The sequence below is a fragment of the Neopsephotus bourkii genome, unplaced genomic scaffold (genome assembly GCF_033783945.1).
Source record: "Neopsephotus bourkii isolate Nb327-2 ecotype Australia unplaced genomic scaffold, CSIRO-AGI_Nbou_v1 NB_457, whole genome shotgun sequence".
In the NCBI taxonomy this organism is placed as follows: Eukaryota; Metazoa; Chordata; class Aves; order Psittaciformes; family Psittacidae; genus Neopsephotus; species Neopsephotus bourkii.
Genome location: NW_026900959.1, coordinates 1155400 through 1173246, shown reverse-complemented (window position 1 = coordinate 1173246; position 17847 = coordinate 1155400). Strand labels below are relative to the sequence as shown.

Below are 17847 nucleotides of genomic sequence, written 5' to 3'. Positions count from 1 at the left end.
TGAATTTTAATAATCTCAACCTTTTGCAAACAATCCATCTATTGTTTCTCCTCCACAAGAAAAGAGCCCTTGCAATTCTGTCGGTGCTCTCCACTAGGAGGCAAAATGTTACCAAAGAGAGGTGGATGCTTCGGAAATGCAAGGGATCACGGTTAGATGCTGTGACTGTCCCTTGAAGCCATCTTCAGAATTGCCAGTCATCTGCAAGGGCTATATGTTTGATCAGTTGTTGTTAGATATAAAAAGGCATTTCCAGGATGCATCATCACTACCTCTGGCATGAAGATACCAACCGAGGTGTGGAGGGAAAAGACTGTTTGCTGGCTGGTGAGTGCTGACAACCATTTTAGCAACAGCTTAGCTTTTTTTTTTTTCAGATTTGGGACATAGAAGTACAACATGAAGAAAATAAAAGTAATTGGAGCATGTTTAAGACTAAAGTGTTCCTTACTTACATTGCTTTGAATGTTTACAACACCTTGGAACTGTGAGAATAGAAGGGTGGGATTAGGTTGCCTCTGCTCAAGATAAATGATGCGGCTTAATACTTGTTTGATTTTGTTCAACTTAAAGGCTTTTTCTAACTTTCCAGAAGAAAAAACTGCACTTAAGTGCACATGGCCTTTCCCAGGAGTTTATGGCCATTGTTTCTTTTCTATTAACATGTGGTTTTCTGTTCCTCCAGCCTTGCTATTGTCATAGCATTTTCCATCCAAGGATTCAAATTACTTTACAAACATTAATTACATCACCCAACTGCCTTCAGGAACCTGTGCAGTGGTTAGAGCACAGGGCTGAAAGTCAGGACTTGTGAATGCTATTTCTGGCTCTGCATTGACTCACTCTATAATCTTGATCAATTTATTTCTGACTCAGAAATGTTAATAGCCCCACTTTACTGATAAATATTCATGCCACAGGTATTAGAGCAAATGCTTCCTGAATGATGGAGGTGACAAATAGTCATGATGCTGGCCTGTGATTGTCAGGGTTGCAAAGTAGAATAGGGTTACCTGGGCAGGTTTTCTATTCAAAATTGTAAGTACCTTATTGTTCTGATTCCAATCTGGAAGTTATCTGTGGCCTTCCTCATTTATTAAATTACTTAAATTACTGCTTTGGATTTATTACAGCCAATTCTGTACCAGATGTCCCAGAGACACACAGATTTTCCACAAGGTCACACATTCAGTACAGTCACACAGTCCATTTGCTAAGAAGGGTACAGTAAAATCCTACAATTTGTATTCTCATGGCTGCTGATGAGAGGGGTTTATGATATAAGAGGCTCCTTTACTGCTGCTGGGAAGCAAAACACTTATGTATACGTGTGTGAGATGGGACTGAAGGTACAATACCAAAAACACTACAGGCCTCAAAAATTGAAGTTTAAGTGATGTCAAACGGAATGAAGTTACTAAAGATGATTTCTCAAGCTGTGGAGGTGAATTAAATAATCATCTGTAAGAAAGACAGTCTTGCTCTTCTTTTTGTTAGAGGATGTGTGTGGAAAAGGAGGTTGGAAACACAAGAACCCCACTAAAGTTGTGCTAACTGCCATACCAAGCATCTACAAGAAGCTGCGTGAGGAACTGACTCACTGAAATTAATAATTTAGAAGAACCTTCTTTTCTATATATGATCATTTCATGAAAGCAACATAGAATAGGTAATTGGTATAGAAGTTACTCATGCTACGACTGAAGAAACCTCAGCAGGGTAAGGTGCATGATGAGAGATGTTTGCATCTCTCTCACCGCATTTGAAAGTCTCTTCCATGGAAGTTGAGTGTTATTCCCATCCTCAGTACAGCAGTATGTGGGTAAATACCCCGAGGTTACCTCTTCATTTTCATGCTGAAAGGAAACTGTGGCACACACTAATAATTTCACTTTTGTAGCTACTTTTGCATCCCGGAACAAGTCCCATTTTGTTACAGATGCCACCTTCTCTTAACTGTCTGCCAAGAATTAAAAAACCTGCCATGCAAAAGGGTGGATTGTCTGCTAAACCTGTCATTTCAGATGGGTGTTAAAGACCATTAGTTCTTTCAGAGCATCTTAATTGTATTTCATATGTATGTCATAGAATCAGCCAGGTTGGAAAAGACCTTTAAGATCATGAAGTCTAACCTTTATCCCAGCACTGCCAAAGCCACCACCAGCCCATGTCACTGAGGGCCTCATCTACACCGTGTGTGAACACTTGCAGGGACCAGCCCTGCCCTGGGCAGCCTGTTCCAATGCCTGAGCACCCTCTGTTGAAGGAATTGTTCCTCAGCTCCGTCTAAACCTCCCCTGGTGCAGCTTGAGGCCGTTTACCCTTGTCCCATGCCTTGTTCCTTGGGAGCAGAGCCCAGCCCCATCCCACCTCCATCCTCCTGTCAGGCAGTTGTAGAGCCTGGTGAGGACCCCCTGAGCCTTGTCTTCTACAAACAATTGCAGTTCCTGGGCCTACTAGTTGGCTTAAAACTCTCCTGAAGCAAAAGCAAGGCTGACGAGAGAGGTAAGAAGTGTTTGGAGACTCGTACCATTGTGCCATGCAGGTCTGACAGGTTACCTCCCACCCGCTGCCCTGAGGGAGGGGGATTCGCTGCAGTCTTTCGTGTGCAAGCATGTCTGAGCTGGAGGCTGGATGGGTACCGCAATAGAGGTTTGACAGTGCGGAGTTGCGTGAACGGATCTTATCCTCTTTGGAAATGGAACAGGAGCCACGCTCTGGGAAAGGACTGGAGCCCTGAGGCTCAGCTTATAGCTGAGGTGAGGGAATGCGGCCGTCTCTCCTGAGAGGACAGCGCTGTCTGACAGTTCTACAGAGCACTGCGTGCGGAGGGCCGGCGCCTCCAGCCCCCATGTCCCGGGGAGCTCGGGTGTGCGAGGCGGTGACACCCGGTACCTCACGGCCCCTGCAGCTCTCCCGCCTTTCCCCTCATGGCCCGCCCGGCGCACGCGCGGCGGCGGCGGCGGGACGTGCGCAAGTACGGCGAGCGCCATGGTGGGCGGCGCGTGCGCAGAGGGCGGAAGGCGGGAGCGGTGTGCTTCGCGCGTGCGCAGTGCGGGAGAGGCGGGGAGGGGAGGGAGGGGGGTGGCCGGGCCCGGAGCGGAGTCCGGGGTTGTTGTTGTTGTCCCAGCCCCAGCGGCTCCTCAGTCACCTCAGCCGCCGGTCCTGCGCCGCCATGTCCAGCCCTCAGGAGCCACCGCAGCCCAACAACAACAACAACCCGCCGGCTGAGGGCACGCACACCGAGCCGGGCCTCAACAGTGAGTGCTGCCGCCGCTCGCCTGAGGGGTGGGGGCCGTGGCCGTGAGGGGCAGCTCGCGGGCCGCGACCCCTTCTTCCCCTTGCCCCTTTTCCGGGGCCGCGATTGGCAGAGAACGAGGCCTCGAGAGCTGCCGGGGCCAATCGGCGGTGGCGGGACGGGTGTAACTGGTTCGGCTGCCCCCGCCCGGGGGGCTGCGAGGAAAAGGCGGGCTGTGCGGCCTGAGGGGGCCCGGGGCGGGCGGCACTGCCTGAGGTGGCCCGGCGGGAAGCAGGGCTGGGAGCGGGGTGTCCGCGGAGCTCCGAGCGCTGAGGCAGCGGGAGCCGCTGGGTGCGGGCCTGGGAAAGTGGAGGGGGCTCGGTGGAGGGGGCTGACGCGCCACAGATGAGGTGAGGACCGTGGCTGTCGGATCCCGTGGTCGCGCCGCTCCTCACAGGAGCGCTGGCGACTGAGGCGGCAGCCGGTGTGGCTGAGGTGAAATGGCCATGGCAGCGCAGCCTTAGGAAGGAGCTAGCGCTGTAGCTGGGTGCGAGCCGAGGAGAGCAGGAGCAGGTTTGTTTCGTGGTTAAACTGAGTTCATTTGGTGGCTGGTGTTAACAGCTAAGATGGGGATACAGCAGGGTAGGGGGAGGAGCGTGACTGTGGGAATGAGTTTATTCAGTGGCTGAGTCAATACCACTGACGTGAGCTATTTTCCTCTATATCCGGCATCTATGTCAGCTGCTCTGCTGCATCCTTTTGTTCCTAGGATAACACTGGTAGGGCTGGTTTTTATGTAGGCTCTCGTACTTACTTGGCAGATGCTTTTCCCTCGTTTGAAACAGCTACTTCAGTATGTCCTTTCATTTGTTTGTAATTATTAAGGATACTGCAGTTGGAGAGGTGAATAAATTGCATTAATGATTAACTGTTACCTTCGTGGTTTACAATGCAGTTTAACTGACCACGAAATATATTGGCTGGTTGATCTCCTGTAACTCAATGGGAATTGTATTGAAGAAGAATAAAGTGTGCCGATTTCGTAACACTGCTTTTGTGTTATGGTAACGCTACACCTTGTGATAAGGACAGCAGCTTACAACAATGTTAGCCTGAGTCAAATAGGTATTTTAGCAAATTATTCAGGGCTGTTAGCATACTTAAATACCGATTACGCTTAAGGTTGCGACATGCCCAGTGCCTAACTCAGTACTTCAGAAATTGTGAGCTTTGATGCTTATATGCTTTAGTATTTCCTTTTTGTTTTCTGTTAACTTACTCAGTGAGATGTGTTAGTCTGCTGTAAGACAGGAGCAACAAGAGATGAGTGTACTCTAAGCCTGTGCTGGATCTGCTCACATAGGTCTTATTGCTGGATAGGCACATAGAGGCTTAACTAAATCAATGTGATTACTGAAGGTGATGAGTGCAAGGTATGAGAGGAAATACGCGATAGTCTATGCTCTGAGAACAAAACAAATGCAACCTATCAGCTCCACATAGGCTTAGTGCTGCTTTCAGATGCTTAGCTGCTCCACAATGCTTTGGTGTTACAAGTATATTTTTTGCCGTTACAGAAACTTTTCAGTGAACTTTTTTCAAGCTAATGAGCTTAGACACTTACTCGTTTGGTTCTGTATGACATTTGTGCGTGTTTAGGGCCTTTCATTCAAAGTAGTTGAATTAAAGGTCAGGAGACCTGGGAATAACACTGGTAACTGAACCTGTGCTTGGCTGGGTCCTTAAAAAAAGGCGGCTTGTTAGCTCTGGGAATTCTAGATGCTTCCTGTATTTTAATTATTGCAAAGCTCTGTTATATATTGACAAAAAGAAGAAATCCCACCTAAGGCAGGAACCCATCTAGCTCTGTCATGGAAAATGTGTTTAACAATTACTATTATGGGAATCTGAACATCTTTCTGTTCTTTCTCTTGTATTATTTTTAATGGTGTACTTCATTGTCAAAATGACATTTCTTAGTTTATTCAAGTTGACCATGGCTTAGACTTTGTGTGAGCTACTAGTTTGAAGTATTTATATATATATCTATATATAAAAATTATCTCTATAGAATTTATGTATTGTCCTTTATGCCTTCACCCCAACCACCCAGGTGAAATCACAGAGTGAATAAAATGAGACTGCTCTTCTTCCACACCACCCCTCTACCCCCGCATTTAGCTGCTGTTGTTCAAACAGTCCATCAGTTATGGAAAAACATGTAATTAAAGTAATTGTGTATCAGTTCATAGTGAAATAATTAGCCTTGGAGGATGGCCAAAATTGAAACAATTTTGGAGCAAAATACCATATAAACAGTTGTGGGGTTGGTTTGTTTGTTCTTCCGAAGTGTGTGTGATGTCATTTGTGAAGGGAGGAAAATGCCACCACATATCTAAATTTTCCCACTCTTAATTCTACTGTATTTCCCATTTTACTGTCAAGTAGAAATATAATTATATTTAATATAATCAAGATTTCTCGTGTGGGTGGTTAATGTAACTTCCTTAGTTCTAGAAAAACCTTGAGGCAAAAACTACTCTCTGTTACTTGGGCAGTTTATTGTCACATGTATTCCTGTGCATCTTATATTCCTATGTGTCTTCTCAGAGAAGCAGAGATTTCTGTCCCTCTAATCAGTCTTTGGAACTGCATGGGCTCTCTGGCTCCTTCTTCCAAACCGGTTGTGACTGCCTGTGGGAGTATGTAGCATGTTTTAGCTTGATGTCAGATTACACTTCATTGGATGTATTTTGACTCATTAAAAGTGAGGTCAGATGGAGAACGTGCCTCTTGCCATGTAAACTGCTGCTCAGCTTGTTGGGACTCTTTAGTCACAGTTTGAGTGTGCTTCCTAGTATGGCCACAACACGTTTTAGATAAACGTTAAGTTTTGTCAGACCAGATAAGCATTAATAAAGATTTTAGTTGTGCATAATCTGAGGTGCTGTGGAGGTGCCTTTAGTAGCTGTATACTAGAGCAACCAGTTTTGATCGTCTTCTGCTGGGTTTCCGTTGTGGTGTCAGAGGAGGACATCCCCCTGCAACTTTGGCCTCTGTTCTTTTCACATTGTTTGTCACTCACTGCTGATTTTTTTAATTTTTTTTTTAGTCTTTGCAGATCCTGAGCATTTTAATTCTCCCAGGAGATGCTTGCTACTCCAAAGTGGAAGCATTCTGGTCTGTCTTCTAACTGCGTTTGCCACATGCTTTCCTGCAGGTGTGGCCTCTTGATGTGAAGGTGTTAGCACAAGGCAGATCTGCCTTCGTGATTTAGTTCTTGCAGCATAGTCTTTTTATTTAGAAATTAGACACCAGCACTTCTCATAAATCTGAAATAATACAGTCTGTGACTTGTGCTGACTGGTCCGAGCAAAGGCTGCCTTCTGCCGGTTAACGCTTGATTATCTGAGAAGATATGCAGTACAGAGTTTGTGTACATCGTGCGATTGTGCACACCCTAAATACCTTGTTTGTGAATATAGCTTGGGGAAACCAGACTTGTAAACCACCTGTACTCTTTAAGAGTATGATGCTTCCATGGTCATCAGTATAATAGTGTAGTTAATAATTGGTATAACTCTATTTCTGTTTCAGCTTCACAAAATCAAGTTGAAAGTAGGTGAACTTGTGACATACATCTCTTCCTGTGTCTCTGTGTTCCCAGAGCCAAAACTTTACTATCAAAAATAAAAATAAAAAATATACAAGTGCAGGCACTCTAAAGTATGTCATAAGTCAAGAAATCAGTATTACAATTTAGAACCTGTGCAAATAATATTTATAAAGTAGTTTCAACATTTGTTTTTGTGTCTTTAGGCTTTCTTTTCTTTTTGAATATTTTTACCTCTCTGGTGAAGATGTCAGAACACCAGAAAATAAAAGTCAACCCAACACAGAAAACCACAAAGCTTCATGGAGCATAAATTAAATTACACAGCAATTGTGATGACAATACATCTGACTGATAGTGGGAAATCATATGTTGCATTGAAAACAGTGTGCTTTTGAGAAGTTGGAGATCTGTCCTTCCATAATCGTGGCTAGTAGAGTGGCTATATGGCCAAATGATTCTTGATACATGTCTTGATGAGAATATAGGAATTGCAGTTGGATATGGGGTGCATTTAAATATTTGGAACAAATAGAGCACTAGAAGTCTATTCTGTCTTTACCTCGTGATATTAAATAACATGTTTACAAATTAATGTTTTTGAAACCTCTTTGTTTCCAAATGAAACGTGTCACTACTGAACATACGGGTAAATGCTGTTTTGCATTTAGTTAATATGTACATAAAATGCAAGCAAAGACATTTAAAACCAAAAATCAAAATCCTCAACCTTAACTACAGAGTATATGAACTTCTTGGCAGCCACTTTTATCGTTCAGGATACACTCCTGCTCTTTTGTCAAATCTCAGTGCACACATGGAAATCCTATGGCCATAACTATAAAAAAGGGGGGGGGGGACGACACGACACGCCAGTAAATCTCAACTTGTAGGCTGTAGAGCTGTCCCTAAGGAAATTAAAAGAAGTGAGATGAGAAGAGGCTGAAATAATGGCATTGAAATTATTAACTGTTATTACATGTGAGAGCTCTGCGTTTCTCATACTACTCAGTTCTTCATTTTGGCTTCTTAGCAGTGAAATCTTTTAATCCAGCTATAATGAAATATACATCAGCATGGTACTTCAGCTTTGTAAGGAAACATAATGCATGATTCAGGCATCTGATGGTTTGAGTTGTGGTGGGATAGGAGAGGTTTGTTAGAGGACCAGGGCTGAGAAAGTTGAGTGAGGGTTGAGAATAGCAGCCCACCTGATGTGTATGAAAATCAGGGTTTGATTCGGAGCCTTTGGAAGTAAAGGGAAGAAGGAGAATATGAAATGGCAGGTGAGGAGTTGTATAGTTGGGAACTAGCACTTGAAAATGTTTCAAAAAAGAATGTAAAGCAGGGAAGTGGGTGACTAGTGTAATGGAGTGATACATAGGTAATTGAAGCTTCAAACTGCAAAGAGAAACATGGCCTATTGAAGTATTAATATTTGAGGAGAGAGGGGGCATATTTGACTAGCTTTGAAGGTAGGTAGCAACAAAGTATAACTTTTTAGGGATGTTTTTGTTGATGAAAGAGGAAGAAATATGTTGCTCTTGCCTACAGTACATGTTTATGAGTTTTCTTCCCATTAGCAGTGTATGTTATCAGAATTCGCCATGTTTGTTTCTGTGTGTAATTGATAAACTTGAGATGGGTTTTTAATGAAGTGGTGTCTGGCTGGCCCAACAGGTTCCTGGGTGGAGTTACAGATGAATGGCAATGGCAATAGCAACGATAATGGCAATGGGAAAAATGGAGGTCTGGAACATGTCCCTTCATCATCCTCCATCCACAATGGAGACATGGAAAAAATTCTCCTGGACGCCCAGCATGAATCAGGACAGAGCAGTTCAAGAGGTAGTTCCCACTGTGACAGGTAAAGAAATGTTTGCTGTCCTGCTGGCAGTTTTATAGCAGGATTTTATCCTGTAGATATTAACGGGGACATAAAGCTTTTTGTCAGGCTTAAGTTTGTTATGCTCCAGGATTTGGAGTACTTGCTGGCTTGTGATAACTGGTTATTAAATAAGACATCTGATTTGGAAAGTTGACTGTTGCTACACAGAAAGCTGAGGAATCCAGGAGCTGGAAAGTCACCTCAACACGACAGTTAAATTTCACATTGTCATAAATCACATGTGGTGTAAAAAATACCTAATTTTACTGGCTTTATGTTTAGTCAAACGTACTAAAATGTATCACTGGATTTAACAGAAAAAGAGATCTTCAGAATCTGTAATCCTTTGATTTCAGTGTTCTGCTTTTTGTCCTGTGAAGGCAAAATATTTCTTACTTAACTATATAATTCTTCAAGGCATATGTGAGCATTATGATACTCTTCTGTGTTCATTATACCTTTTTTCTAGGAAGTTTTGGGGAGGTTTGGAAATCCTGGGACAGTTTTTAGATATAATTTTAGCTGTCCTTCTGCTTGTGCCTGCCTTGGTTTTACTGAGTGAATGCAGTTTAATTGTCATGTCTACTGGTTAGCCTACACAAGTGGTTTAGATATAAAAGCTATTTAAAATCAGGCCCAATTTAATGACTGAATGTAGTACACTGTTTGAAAATAATCCATAGGAGTATTTAAAATAGAATGGTTACGTTTATAGAAAACAAAATTTGCTACATCTATGTTGCTAAGAAACAAGCTGTCAGAGCTGTCGCCAGTAGACTGCTTTCCATTTCAGTCAGGAACATTTGCTAGGTGATGGTTGTATAGCTTCTTTTACTAGCAGGATTTTCAGTTATTACCCACATTTTAAGTGAATGAAGGCAGATTTTTTTTTTCTCTTTTAAATTTATGTTTCCACTTGTTAACTTTTGGTAATTCTTTTCTGCTTTTGACAGTTGAAGTAACATTCAAGAAATACTTTGCATTCTGTTCACAGAGTAAATTGCTCTGAAATGTGGTGATTTGTATTCTCTTTTGTGTATTTCTAAAATACACCTTTTTTGTGAAAAGTTGGGTTAAAAAGATGCCTTTAGCATTTTAATGAGGCACCTGCACTGGTGCATAATGCTACATTTTGTATTGTTCATTACTTGAGTTCTCTGGGGTTTGGTCAGTTGAGGTGCAATAGTTGATTTTCTCAAGTAGGTTACCAAATGTTTAATACTATAAGTATTAAGGAATGTATATTCTTGACAAGCATTAAAAGGCTTTTTCATGTGTGATATTTCTTCTTGGAGTGATACAAAAAGAGGTATAATTCACAATGCTGGCAGTGTTACCTAAAAGAAATAAGGGATCTGAAGATTTTGTATGGCAGATTTGGTCAATGCCTTCTTTGCTTTAGTGGGAGGTTGGTTGAGCTGATTGAGAAAGGCAGGATTATAAATGGGGGGAGAAAACGAAGAGATGAGAGGGTTTGAAAGACATTCTAATACTGAAATGTTTGATATGAAGGGTAGTCTGTACCTCGCAGGAGTAGTGTGCAAAAGTGCATGTGGAAATGATGCAGATGAGATGCTGTTTATATTAACGATTCCTTAGGTGACAGTATATTATGATAAAATGACATAACAAAATCAACTTCTCTTTAGCCCTTCACCTCAAGAAGATGGACAGATAACTTTTGACGTGGAAATGCACACAAGTAAAGACAGTAGTTCTCAGGTATTTTCTTTATTAACCTTTAAAACACATGAATTTAAAAAAAAAAAGTGTTTTCAGTTGTGGATATTGTATACAGATCTTGTGTTTTTATAAATCGGCATTGGGAATACTTGAGGGGTAGAGCAAGCTCTGTTGTGTCAAAAGTTTTAAAATCTTATCTATCTTATGTGTCAAAAAATTAACTGCACAGTTTGAGAGCAAATTTTGTTTTTCATTCTGAGACGCTAAACTTGGCTGTTAGCTGCAGGACAAGCAAATGAATTTTATAAGCCCTATTAATAAAAATTTGGAGATGTACCTTAGTCATTTGAGTGATGCTGTTTACTTGTCTTGTACTTTATTCCTGCAGGTTTTAAGTCAAGTCTTTTATTAGAAATGGATATAGTACTTTCCTGTAAATAATAAGTAATTTTTAGTGAATAGTAAATAATTTCTGTGCAGCCAAGCTTATGTTAGTTTAAATTATCTTTTAAAGAGTTAAATGAAATTAAAACACACTTCAGAATGATTATTTTTATCCACAGAGCAGGGTTAGTAAACTTTATTTAGGCTTACATTTGGTATTGACTTGTAGAGATCAGTAGCTTTCAAGTGAAGGGAAAAATGAGGCTCCAGCTCTAAAGCTGAGAATTGCCCTGCTTAGTAGCAGTCATATTATTGTCTAGCACTGTTTGCACTATGTGTGTCAAACCTGTTTTCTTTGAAATGTTTATATTTCTGCACAGGATTTTAGAGGGTTCAGTTTATTGCTCTACAGATAGTCAGCTCACATGATAGTGAGCAATTGCCATAATACAAACTGAGAGGAGACTAATGCTGAACTCTTAGTTTTATCATTTAATAGAATTTGCTGTCCTCAGCACTATAAATAAAAAGCATTCCTGGAAGAATAAAACCTTGCATTTAATTTTGTCAAAGACCTGGCTGAACAGTAGGACTATCTCAGCTCTGCCCTGTAGAGCCACAGGGATTTGGGTGAAGTTGGTGGTCTTTTGTGCCTGTTGTATTTGATGATTTTTGGGTTTGGTATGGTTTTTGCTTTAATGTTAAGTGGTCTATTTTACTAAGGATAGATCAGGAAATTGTTTTAATGCAAAGGAGGAGTTTGTACCAAAGTCAGTGGGGTTTTCTCGTCTATTTTATTTTTTCCTATGTGGTAACACTTGAATCTAGTCATGTAACATAAAATCTTTGGATCAAGGCAACTAGTAGTTGTGTCATGAGTGCTTGCCTTTCCCTGCTCCATCTGGGATGCAGCCGGTATAAGCTGCTAGTTGCAAGTAATGTAAATTTTAAACAGCTAATAACACATTTAAAGTTGAAATACTGTTTCTGAATCCTTTTATTTGGCTGTCTTTGTGTGCTTTAGCCACACTCTCTATGCTTTAAATCAAATGCCATCAACTGCAAGTTTTTGCCATTTGTGAAAACATGAATACTTTTTACATAATGCTGGTTTATTTTATTTAAGATTTAAAGAATAATTTTATTTTTTTGGTCAAAACCCAAGGAACTTGCAATGATGTGAAAGTCCTGCATATAGAAATAACGTTTGTGGTATACTGACTTGTGCAGATTCTCCTGTCAGCATAATAAAATCTCTTCTAAATAATCAGTAGCCCAACAACACTTGCTTGTTTATCAGGTGCCACCATTTGGTGCTTATCATTTTAGCGCTGTTGCTCTTGGTTTAACACCATAAGGAGGAGCTAATTGAATGTTACAAGGCTTGTCCTGTGTATATTTTCAGTCTGAAGAAGAAGCAGTAGAAGGAGAGAAAGAATTGGAAGTTTTGAAGAAAAGTGCTGACTGGGTGTCAGACTGGTCAAGTAGGCCTGAAAACATTCCTCCCAAGTAAGTTAAGCACTATTTTAATGAATATTTTTATATGAAAGAGAGAAGAATCGTAAGTGGCATGGAATTACTCTGGCTCTCCAAATAAGATCATATTGGAAAAAGATTTCTCTTTGGGGAGGCAACAAAATCAAAACAATGAAGTGTGGAAATCTTAATAGCAACTGAATTATATTTTTATTAAAAGTAATATCAATCCACAGTAAGCTGAGTAAACTTTTTGTCAGTGTTTCTTGACAAAATTATAATTACTGGAAGAGCTGGGGACTTGGAGTTGGGAGTCGTGGCATTTAGTTTGGCTTATTGAATGGAATAGTGTTGAGCAAGTCTTCTAAATTCTTGTACCTTTTTTTCTTTCTATGTAAAATATGTAATGTTCATCCACGGAAGGGGAAACATTGAGATCCTTGAATGCAAAGCATTTTTATTAAAATAGAGGATGCTCTCTAAATCTGGCAGACTTCTGTCTATGTTTGGAACAAAAAATGAGGCTCTTGCTAACAAATCACATCCTGAAATTCTCTCTCTCGGACCTACCTCTCTCTCTTCAGCTACTGCTCCCCTTGTCTCTATACTGTGTGTAAGTGGCCTCTCCACAATCCCTCCTACCGTTCTCTTTGGTTCCTTACTCCATGTAAGGGATCTTTAGCTCCATGTACTTAAAAAAAATGTTCCTACAGAGATCTGTGCATTTGTGTGCAAAAAAAAGGAAAAAAAAAACAAAAATCTTACTGGTTTTCTTTCCCCTTCTTTCCCTCTTCTTTCAGGGAATTTCATTTCAGACATCCCAAACGTTCAGTGTCTTTAAGTATGAGAAAAAGTGGAGCAATGAAAAAAGGTGGCATTTTCTCTGCAGAATTTCTTAAGGTTTTCATTCCATCTCTGTTCATATCTCATGTTTTGGCTTTGGGACTAGGGTAAGTATTAACCTAATTCTCACTTTTGCATCTGGCTTTGCTTTGCCACTTGTATGCCAGGTACCTGCTGAAAAGGGCTTTAGCTAGAATATGTTGTTGCACCTTGCTCAAGATAGACTTAGTACACTTTTTGAAATGGAGGAAAACATTGCAGCAGTTAAAACATTTCAGCCATTAAAACATTGTATTTCCACCATAGATCAAGTTTCTTGTATTGACAATGCATGGATTATCATGAACTTGCAAATAACCTTTGCAGTCATAACATGTGCCATTTGATTATCCACGTGTTACATGCTTCAGGTAGAGAGAGTAAGAATAGAGTAAATGGAAAACTGCTGTAACTTCTACTGACCATTGCAAAGCCACGTTGTACAAATACTGATGCTGAAGTTCTCTGTGTATGGCACATACTCTCTTATTTTCAGTGTCTAATGCTGCAATTGTGTGATATTACTGAAAGTCAAAATTTGGATACTTAAAGAAAGGTACATGAAATACTGCATGTGTCCTGCAAGATCAGCTACGACTGCTCAGCACTGCTTTCGTTGCCTGCATAATCCAACATAATATCTCCGCTTGCTTAATCCTTGTGTTATGTTCATTCATTTCATTTCCTTCTATCATGGGGCAAAGACGTTCTCAAAATATGTTTTTGTATAGCTTCATATTTGTTTTTCAGAGTGTAGTTCCAGTGTCTCTTTAAATTCCTGTAAACCTTTAAATAAATTAGGAAGGTAGAATATATGAGAATATATTGTAAGGTATTTGTACTACAGCAAAACTGTGTATTTCCACAGCGAATTGATTTGTGCCTGAATTTATTTGTTAGAGGTCAGTGTTTGCATAGCTCCTCAGTGCTTTAAAGCTCACACCCTCCCTTTGTAAGCAGTAGTTTATTGTGTAGATCCTCAGTGCACAGTGTTGTAAAGCTCACCTCCTCCCTTTATAGGCAGTACTTTATTTGTTTTATTGTAATAATCCAGGAGTGTTGCTCGGCTCCTCAGGAGTCCCTGTGTCAGGTACTCCGTAGACACGACACTTCTCTACTGGGTTTTTCAACCCAGCTTTTCTACTGGGGTTTTCAAATGAGCTTGGGACGGGAAGAAACCTGCTTTTGCTGAACGCTGATAGCATCAGTGCTTCTAGGCTCATCTGAAAATCTCACTCTTTAGGTAATTTTGTAGAAATGAAGTGACGTCCTTAGAAGAATCTCATCAGACTTAGTGAAGGACAGACTGTGTGTTTGCAAACTGCTTGGAAAACAGGGAATATCTCTGTGAAATACGATATGCCTTATACTTTTTATTTCAGCATCTACATTGGAAAACGACTGACCACACCTTCAGCCAGCACTTATTGAAAGATGGAGTGCAAAACCTGGAAATCCACGTGACCTGTGAAGGTGTTACTGTCTCATTTAGTACATTTGACTTGAGACCATTTTAAGCATGACCTTGACTTCACCCTTTCCTTACATATCCAGGTTTTTGCTAACTCTGGAATTCAGTATTGTGTTGGAACTCTGTTGAGGTGTTTCGCTATCTACATTCTTTCCCTCTCTCCTCCCATTCCCCTGCCTCTTGGCCTGCAAGACACGTCAGAGTTGCTGAACGGAGTTTACAACTGTCTATATGTTGCAAGGGCTTCTCTCAATGCAAAATGCCACCAGCAAGTTTAATTTTATCAGTGACGCTGTTGCCTCCTTAGTGCAACCTGACTTAAATTGCAGTTGTGCATGGTATAAATGTTGACTGTATAATGGTGATAAAATTAACAGGCTCTTTGGAAGAAAATTATTGATTGGAGTGAGAATGAATTTTTCTTTCAGAAAAGGAACCCAAGCTGGTTGTAAAATAAACTTAAGAAATCACTGGCAATAAAAAACAGTTTAAATCAGCTTTTGGGGGAATTTACTTGGCCCTTTGTATTGGCTAACATCATTTGATTTGCAGGAGGCAAAGACTGCATAAATTTTAAAGTAGGATAACTAAATCCATCAGCATATTTTAATATTAGGTAATTGTTGTAATCTTGTCTTTTCTATGAAGTCAGCTCCTTGTTCCTTGTAGGAGAACCTGTCTGATGCCTAGAAAATATTAGAGAAATTGCATTGTTTGCATGTGAAGAAGCTTTTCTTTTCCTTACCTGTTTTCTTAAGGGAAAATCTGAAATGTGAAAATTTTCCTTTTAAAAGTAGTTTTAAATTAAGGAAAAACCCAACAGCTGTAGGTGTAGTTAGACTGTGTAAAAGGATATGATTCTGTTTGTTGTGGAACCATTTACATTTAGGATGATAGGGGAGTTTCAGAAAGCAAAGCATTTGGCTGATGTTTAAGGGGGACAATCTTGTAAGAGTGTAAAGATTCAGAAGTTGTCAAACTCTGAAATGTCTTCTGCAAAGGAGTTTTCAATATTCCTCTCTCTCATTGTTTACTGTACAATCTCCTTTGGGGATACATGGAATCTGAAAGTCACTCGTGGTGTCTCATGTTAGATAGACTCTTCTCACTAATGTTGTTGAACTTTTACCTTAGGGAACATTAAGCCTTGTCCTCCTTCAGTGACACTTCTTTTCAAAATGTGAAGCTTTAGTACCAAATTGTTACAAAGCATTGGGACAGTCATGTCCTTAAATAGATTTTATTGGATTTCAGAACATGTAGCATGACTCTGAAGGATAGAATACTCTTTTTTTTATATATATATGAATATATAAAAAATATGATATAGACTTTAATACTAAGTATTTAGGGAACCAATGCTAATTTTAAGACTAGCAAAAATCTCATTTAAGTAAAAACTTTAATAGGCTGACTTGTAGAAGATAAGAAAACATAGTCAGCCAGTTTGGAGAGAACAGCTACATAGAGTTATTTGCTTGCATCAGACTGTAAAAAGTTGATTATTGAACTAGCAGTGATGGCTTGGAACAGTTGATGTGTAGAAGTTAAATCCCCATTGAGATCTGCGTTTTAGTTAGCTCCCAGAAAGTAAAAAAAGTGAAGTATAAATCCACTGCTAAACTCTATTTATTTTTATTCTCTACTTCTGAATGCTGTTACAGAATGCTTTCAGGGTGAAAGGGGCAGCCTCACAACAAATCCTCTTGAAGACATCTGCTTTTCTTCTTCTAAGTGGCACTTGTGTTGCCTACAACTGCATATTGGTTTCAAGTGTGGATATTGGGTTTCACCCAAGGTGGGGGAAGGAAGGGGGAAGTGGTGAAGGGTGTTTTAGTATTGAGTACATAATTTTACAGACCTAAAGCCCAAGGGGATGGGAGAAAGGCTGAAACACTTTTAGTTCTAATTATAGCACCTTGTTTTGTATGGAAATTGGAGTAACAGAAAAATAGATTTTTACCAAGTAGGGACTACTTTTTAATAAGAGAAAAATTTACCCCTTTCTAAATTGAAAGGTAATTCTTCTGCAGAATATTTAGTAAATACTATTGCAAGCTTGTGGCTAGCGTATCAACACAACTTATGCTATTTGAAGGAGCCATGAAGTCAAATTTGTGAAAACTACAGGTGAGGAATGGATACATGATCACTGTAACACTCTCTATGATACAATGCAGTATTTATTGATACCCTACTATAAGCTTCGGCTGAAAGTCTACAACTTCTAGTTTTACTATGAACAGAAACAGATTGCTGTATAATTTGAAAAGGGGTTTCAACTATTGCTAGTTGAAGTTTTGTTAAGTGTTGTTTAAAAAGCTTTATACCTGTTTACAGTTTTGGAAACACAGACGTAAGCTTCATTTTTCTTACATTCAGTGAAAACTGGCCTAGAATATTTGTAAATAGTATCAAGAAAAACAAATGCATAAACTCGCACATGAAAACCGCAGCAGGCAAACGTAACTGCAGCAAATGCATCTTTACTTACTGGTTTCAAAAGTGCAAGCTGAAGATTGTTAGAAATTCGACTTTTTTAATTGACGTTTGTTGAACTATTGGAGTTAACTGAGCCAAAGTGATTATGCATTCTTCATAAATTAGTTAGCACTTTGTAACATCATATACAGTTTACAGTACATGTATAAGTTGTAGCTTATAAACATTTTGTGCCATTAAAGCTCTCACAAAACTGTTTGTCTGAAATTACTTCATACTGCGCCTCTCTTCTGTTTTCTTGGTTTTACAGGACTGTTCTGTGTAATGCTTTGTGGAACTGTTGTGTTCTGGGTTAAATGAACATTGAAGCTGCTGTGTATAGGCTCGACTCATTTTTTTGCAAGATTGCTTGGGGTTGGCTTTTAGTGACTTGGGCTTATGTGCTTCTTTTCCTGAAGCACTTCATGGAAACATTTCCATTGTCAGCATTGTCCATCTGGGCCGAGTCCTCCAACACCTTGTCCAGGAGAACTTCTAAAGCAAAGTAATGTAGTGGCATATGAAATGGAAAGTAGAATTGATGAGATTGTGTGTGTAATTAGTCAGCTCTGTTGTACGCCTTGTATTTCTCTTCTGTTTACTAATTCTTTTGCAGGCTAAAGAATAAGGGAGATAACCCTAATTGTTTATCTGTCTCCATAGTCTTGGTTCAAGAGTGCTGGTCATTTCTGGTAGTACCATGTGGAGAGTTATTTGTTCTAAGTGTAAAA

General features: G+C 40.1%; 1 protein-coding gene across 1 annotated transcript; it reads left to right on the top strand.

The window, feature by feature from the left end:
- Window positions 1-3062: 3062 nt before the first annotated feature.
- Window positions 3063-17330, top strand: BNIP3L (BCL2 interacting protein 3 like). Its single transcript, XM_061349722.1, has 6 exons — window positions 3063-3260; window positions 8532-8718; window positions 10389-10461; window positions 12212-12315; window positions 13083-13232; window positions 14547-17330. The coding sequence occupies exons 1-6, from the start codon at window positions 3176-3178 to the stop codon at window positions 14593-14595; spliced, it is 648 nt and encodes a 215-aa protein (XP_061205706.1). The 5' UTR covers window positions 3063-3175; the 3' UTR covers window positions 14596-17330.
- The last annotated feature ends 517 nt before the right edge of the window (window positions 17331-17847 follow it).

What these genes read in the sequence shown, in the direction of transcription:
- BNIP3L (XM_061349722.1), top strand. Translation starts at nt 3,176, where the DNA reads ATGTCCAGCCCTCAGGAGCCACCGCAGCCCAACAACAACAACAACCCG. An exon ending in CACCGAGCCGGGCCTCAACA is followed by an intron (nt 3,261 to 8,531) that starts GTGAGTGCTGCC and finishes CTGGCCCAACAG; the next exon opens with GTTCCTGGGTGGAGTTACAG. An exon ending in GTTTTGGCTTTGGGACTAGG is followed by an intron (nt 13,233 to 14,546) that starts GTAAGTATTAAC and finishes TTTTTATTTCAG; the next exon opens with CATCTACATTGGAAAACGAC.